Source organism: Melopsittacus undulatus, chromosome 5 (assembly GCF_012275295.1).
Source record: "Melopsittacus undulatus isolate bMelUnd1 chromosome 5, bMelUnd1.mat.Z, whole genome shotgun sequence".
NCBI lineage: Eukaryota > Metazoa > Chordata > Aves > Psittaciformes > Psittaculidae > Melopsittacus > Melopsittacus undulatus.
The window spans coordinates 12,212,832-12,219,363 of NC_047531.1; the positions used below are offsets into that span (position 1 = coordinate 12,212,832).

The 6,532-nt window shown below is 48.7% G+C and overlaps 1 protein-coding gene across 3 annotated transcripts in view; it reads right to left on the reverse strand.

Annotated features, from left to right (window-relative positions):
* The window catches only part of PDZRN4 (PDZ domain containing ring finger 4), a 246,615-nt gene extending 241,639 nt beyond the window's left edge, over nucleotides 1-4,976 (reverse strand). Inside the window, exons 1-2 of one of the 3 annotated variants that reach the window (XM_013128771.3) lie at nucleotides 4,230-4,976; nucleotides 2,105-2,191 (exon numbers count right to left, since the gene is read on the reverse strand). In XM_013128771.3, coding sequence (XP_012984225.2) covers nucleotides 2,105-2,191; nucleotides 4,230-4,916 — 774 coding nt within the window. In that variant the 5' untranslated portion in view covers nucleotides 4,917-4,976. Of the gene's footprint in view, nucleotides 1-2,104; nucleotides 2,192-2,636; nucleotides 2,656-3,849; nucleotides 3,886-4,229 lie in introns of those variants that run through there. The other 2 variants (XM_031048028.2, XM_034062845.1) reach the window with 2 other exon arrangements.
* Between the last annotated feature and the right edge of the window lie 1,556 nt (nucleotides 4,977-6,532).

Consider the following 6,532-nt stretch of genomic DNA (forward strand, 5'->3'; position numbering starts at 1 on the left):
GGGGCCCAGGACAAAAGTGGGGATCAAAGCAGCCATGCTCCATTAAAATAATGAATCACCTCCCAGCAACACACACTTAGTGATATGAGTTCTTTCCTGATGAAATAAAAAATGAGCTTGTGGTGACTCTTTGCTCTCCTCCTCCCTGCAGGTAGAAAGTGAAGAACAGTGGGGAAGCCTATTATGGGTTGAAAGGAAACACAGACAATGGAACATATTACCCAAGCCACCAAGATTCACCTGCTTTCCAGTGAGAAAAACCTGCACTGTATTTATAAAAGACAATTAATAAGTGGTGAAGGAACACATTTCCACATAGGTGACTAATATAATGACACCACTGTTCTGCTCTTCTGCTGCAAGACCCAACTCTTCACCCAAAGGTACTTTTTCCCTGAACAACCTGAAGGTACAGATCACTTTCATGAACTCTTTTTCATTGTGTTACCAAATGATTCCTGCTCCAGTATTTAACTTTTCGAGCAGGGATTTTTATTATCATTATTTGAGCCAACTCTATCCTTTTTTTCCTGTTACATCTTTTGTCTGATGTATGTTGAGTGAGACCTTATACCAATACCTGGGAACTGTCAATCAAACATCTGTGGTATTCACATGTATCACAATGAGAACAAAACAGAAGAGAATTTATAAATTAAACTTCAAAGACTCAAAGCCCTCCAAGACCCAGCTCTGCCTCACAGCTTCACTAACTTCTCCAACTATCAACATTAATGGAAAACCATGACCACTTCCTTCTCTCCAGCCAGCAGGTCTCTCTATAAACAGTGCTGTGAACCTTTATATATTTATCCTTTACTCCTTAAACTTCTTGAATATTCATCCAAAAACCCTAACAGCCTGTAATATAAAAAGTCTGTTCCACTATGCACTGTCAGCATTTAAGTACTTCAGAGAGGCTCAGCTGCCATCCCAAGAAAGATGAACACCACACTCCCTTTTCCCTGCAGTTTTTCTACAGCTGTAAGTAACAGCAACTAACAGTTACTGCAATCCAATCTAAAGATAGTCTGGACTTTGTTACTGGTATACTCAAAATATGGATATAATCAAAGCCCATGTACTTTATCTTAGAGCCACCTGTTGTCTCATCCTTCCATTAGGAAATCTAAGAAACTCTTGCTTTGGATTTATAGCACCAACATCTGATAACTGCTGGTCTTCATATTTACCCACAGGGAACAATAAATAATTCAGCCTTGAAGACAGTGAACTTCTCAGGCTAATAGGAACAGACTCCTTGGCACCACTAAATACAGCTTCAGAGTAGAAGATTGCCAAACTAACACACAGGGTCTCATTCCCCTTCTCAGTAATAGTAGGAGGTTACAATTCTCCCACTTAACAAGAACCTGATCAGTGCATAATTATTACCAAGCCTTTTTAATCAACTATTAATTTTCCAGTTTAACAGGTTTCTTTACCCTTCATATGCAATGACAATCCTGATTAATGCTTTTGGAAGGATGAAGAAAAAAATAAAGCATATTCTTATGCATATTCTAGGGGGAGGGTTAGTGATCCTCATGCATATTCTGTGGTTTCCAATGAAGTTTCTAAACCTAGACTGATGAGACTAGACTGATTGAAGATACAAGATCAACAAAAACTGTTTCAGTTCACAAAGAAGGAAAAACTGAAAGCAGGGATGTGAGAGCAGGACATGTGCTTAAACTACCTGAGTTACAGAAGCAAATCATCTCTCCTTTAAACATATTAAAAAAACCCCAAGCTGATTCCAAACATTCCAATGGCTTAATCCTGCTACAATGACTGTTATAAGCAGCCTCAGAGATTTCCATTGAACAGTTTGCATGGATACAGATTACTCACATGGGGACTGAGTGCAGATCAGCCTAAAGGTTTAAAGCAAAAAAAATGGGAACACCTTTCCTGAAAGTAATAATTCTCATAAGAGTATGCCTTCAAACCGGTCATTCCAATTACACCTGATAACACACAGTTCTTCTATATCTGGAGCTGATTCCATCCCTACTGTCATGGAAAGTAACTCTTTTATTACTAACATGTATATAGTAACAGAAAGTAGGTCAAAATACCCTACAGTTACTTTTGTTGTTACCTGATTGGGTCGTCCTCCTATAATATTGAATCCCAACGTATCATTTTCTCGGTGTAGCATGATCGTTAATGGTTTGGGTTCTCCTCCCTAAGAATCAAGAGGTGAAATACTGTTAAATAATATAGCCTCAATAACAGAATATTAAGTGAAAATACTAACTTACAAAAGATTTTTAGCTGCGGCTTTTAGATAAGGCTAAAGGAAAAATAGGATGAAAAGATAACAAGAGTTATCTATCAAAACCAGTGAAGGAGTAAAAGCTAAAAGTTAGAAAGAGAAAGAAACATCTTCCTTCAGTGGAACAGCTAAAGAATGGTAAGATAAAATCAAGAATTAAAAAAGCAACAAAATATTTGGAGGCTTTAGCACAAGTGAGCTCTTTTTACCTCCTTCACACACAATAATAGTTAAATTTCATGAGCTATATTTCCCACAGAAAAAAAGAAATCACCCAGCACTGTTAGGTGTTTGTGTTTGTCAGTCTTTATAAATTAGTTAATTAATATGAATTTGACACCTAAATCAGGTATACCTTTCAAAACAGTCGAATTATAATACTTAAAAATGAAGCCCATATTTTATTAACTGTGAAATGTGTTACTGCCGCATGATCCATTTGATTTTAATGAAGTACAGTTTTACTTTATTGGTAGTTTTTCTTCCAAATGCCTGTTTTATTCATCACCCCGGCCTCATCTGCAGAAGAGCTTTCGACGCGGCAGTACATACAGCAGCACCTACCGGCACTGCTAAGACATAACAGATGCTCCGCAGCGGTGCCTCCCGCCTATCCCCCCCACCTCCTTCCAATTCCTCACTCAAAATCCAGGTCTTTCCCCTCCCTCCTACAGCCATCGCTTTCTCGCACACCTCACTGCTGTCTCCCTTCACATGAGCTTAACCCATCTGCCAGAAGATGAAGCAGATGTTTTAGCACACCTCCCAGAGGCAGCAACCTAAACCTTAATGAATTAGCTAACCAAAGGAAAGAGAAGAATATTAAATATTCAAGTTCCCAAATACAAAGTTTCCCAACGCCATGAAATCTCATGTTTCCAGACCCTCAGGTGTCCTGTGAACGGTATTTCCTTTCCGCTTCCCATGCAGCAGTCAGATGCCTAGCATGCTACATTGCATCAAGAGTGACTTTAGCTGTTCAGAACTTTTCCACCAGGGATTTTGCTTCCCAAAGGTTCATGAATATTTGGGTTAAAAGGAAAAATTATTTGCATTGAAACACTCCTCACCACGGCTGCAACCAGCAGTGACAGAGCTTACTACACAGCGATCTTCCAGCCTGGAGATAATGCTCAAAATAAAAAAACAGCTCCCTTAGAGGGAATTAAGCCAGGTCACCAGTACTCTGAGATCGCTTATTTAGCCTAAAGAAAGCGAGCCGCTGTCTCAGTAATGTTATCAGCACTGAGAAGAGAGAGAAGCGCTGCACCCATCTCTGCTATCAAGCATCAGCTGCTACTCCATCCTACCAAACGAGACTTTCCTAGCCTTTAACCTTTCAGAGTTTACAACCACTTTACACCCCAGATTTTAAGACAACTTCTCGGTTGCCCAAATTAAAGTTAAAAGCCAAGCTCCGCGCCCCTCTGTCCAAGCTTCTGCCCGTCCCAGCTGGAGCAAACTGAGCAGCGGGAGCCCTGAGAGGCGAGGTGACTGATGCGGACACCCTGACCGGAGGAACTGGGACCAGCCGACGAGCGAGACCCCCTCCCATCCCGCCCGCTTACCACCTCCTCCGGCCAAGCAAGCGACAAGCCCCGCTCGGCCACCGCCGCTCCCAGACACCGCCGGTCTCGCCACCGCCTCGGTTTTCGGTCGCAAGGACCGACGAGAAGCGTGTCCTCACTTGAGGCCGGTGGTCCCATCTCCCCGGGGACGGGCAGAAGCGGCTTGCGCCACTCTGGGGATGAGCGCGAGGATGGAGAGGTATCGGGCTGTGTCCCTGAGCGGACTTTGGGATGACTGGCGGGCCCCGGGCACACCGTTCCCATCGCTACCTCTGCCGGTCGTCACAAGTTGTGCACGACCAAAGCCGTCCCGGGGAGAGCACGTCTGGAGGGGGCCGGCCGGGACGTGCTGCGCCGCGGGTCCCTGCCGTCGCGCTCACCTTGCCGGGCTGGCCGCTCGCCAGGTCCCGGGTGATGCTGCTGATGTGGCTCATGTACTGGCCGAACTTCGCCTGGTACCGCCGCGCCGTCAGCTGCACCTCGCTCTGCAGCGCCGAGAGCTGCGCCAGCAGCGACTTCTCCCTCCTGCTCCAGCGCAGGGCCTCCCTCTTCAGCTCGGGACGCGGCTCCGGGCTGCTACTGCTGCCACCACCCCGCAGCGCCCGCAGGCAGCGGTGCCCGACCCCCGTCCGTGGCCGCGGGGACTCCCCCGGGGCGGTTGGCCGCGGCTGCCCCGCGGAACAGCCCCCCGAGCGGATGGGGGGCGTCCCCCCCCTCGGCTGCGGCTCGGCGGGGCCCGGCGGCGGCCCGTAGCGGCACGCCGCGAGGTGGGCGGGCAGCTCCCGCAGCCGCACGGTGCGGCCGCAGCCCCGCGGGCTGTAATCGCACTTGACCTCCAGCTTCTGGACGAGGCTGCGCAGGGGCAGCACGGGTCGCAGATCGGCGGCCGCCAGCGGCCGGCAGCGCAGCGGGCAGTGGCGATGCCGCGCCGCCCAGGGCAGCAGGCAGCCGGCGCAGAAGACGTGCCCGCACGGCGTGGACAGCGGCTCCTCCAGCACCCGCCCGCACAGCTTGCACTGCAGCTCCGCCGCCACCGGCGCCGCGAAGCGCGAGGGGTCGAAGCCCATGGCGAGTCCAGGGACCGCGAAACTTTCGGCGCCGCGGCCCCGGCCCGGCCCCGGCGGCGCTGGAGCCGCTCCCGGCGGGGCGGGCGGGTGGGCGGCGGCGAGGGGTGGGCGGAGGAGCGGGGCCGCGCCGGGGAAGGCGGGCGGCAGCGCCGAACCGGAGTTGCCAGCGGCTTCCCCCAACCCTCGCGCATTAACTCCCTCTCTCCGGCGCTACCGCCCCGCGCTCAGCCCTGGCACCACCTCCGGCCTCCCGGGGCATCCTCGCCACGCTGCGGGGCGAGGGGCGGGATGAGGGATCCGCCGCTGCCCTCCTACCTGCGGGCACCGTCCCAGCGGACGAGCGGTGCCCGCTGAGTTAAGGCTGGGGGATAGGAAGTCCACAGGCTGCAAAGCAGCGAGTCGACGAGGCTCGTTTACGTGCTGGTAAATAACGCACGTGTGTGAGTATGCTCGCTCCAGTTCTCTCCAAAAGGCTCGCACCTCTTGTGCTCCTGTTTGGGCTATCTATCAGGGCACAACAAGCTGAAGTCCCTAGTACTAAGGCTCTCTTTATTGCCACATCAAACAAAAAAATGCAGGATAAGAAAATTGCCTGTTGAGCTCCCTTAAACAACAACATATGTATAAACAACACTTTAATTTTAAGAAAAGTTAAAACACAGCAAAATTTGGAAACGCATAGTTAGGATCAATAACCAGCCTGGATTTTACCCCTTCAGTGCTCCACAACCCACAACATAAACTGAAACATGAAACCCCCAACACATTCCCCACATAACTTCACTATTGAAAACACAGGGCCAGCTTGCTGTCCCCCAGCACTGTGGAAAACCTCCCGGAGTGGAGCAGGATAGAGCCCACCAGGGGGTTTCTTCAGTGGGCTCCTTCACATGTGGGTCAGACACTACCACTTTTGGGAAAGACATCAGGTTTGGGCTGCCTAGGCCCAGATCACAGGATATTTTCTGGACTGAGGACACCTGAGGCACAGTTGGGGTGTGCCCTCACCAGTTCTACAGTTCTCACCTCAAACTGAATCCCAAGAGCATCCCGCTGGGAAAGCCGTCAGGGATCTTGAGACCTACTAATGAATGGTTCTTTTCCATGACTAAAAAGACAACACAAGGGCAATGCAGCAGAGGCAAATACTTATCCCCTTTTTCTGAAAACAAGAAGCAAAACTCTTCACTTACCCGCCCCTAGAACTGTACATGGGACCACAGATCTCAGTTAAGTTCACCCATCATGTCCTTAACAAAAGATTCTCTGCAATTTTAAACCATCAATTTAAACCATAAATGACTGGCAAAGCCTCACAGAACATCTACAGACACAAATGTTACCGAGAAGCACCAGCAACCTACCATTTCTGACTTGCCACGCAGAAACCCACAGTTTTAGTTGGATTATCATGGCCGTAAAACAAATAAACACGTGAACTGCACCATCAAATAGTTTCATGGCTTGGAGACAATGTACTGTAATATATTATTTCATTGCAGATCAAAATCACATTCTCTCCCACAAAAAAAGAAATCAGACACCGTGACTAACTGATTATGGTACTCAGACTGTTTGTTGATTATCTAGTATACCCACTGATTTTAGTTGCTTTG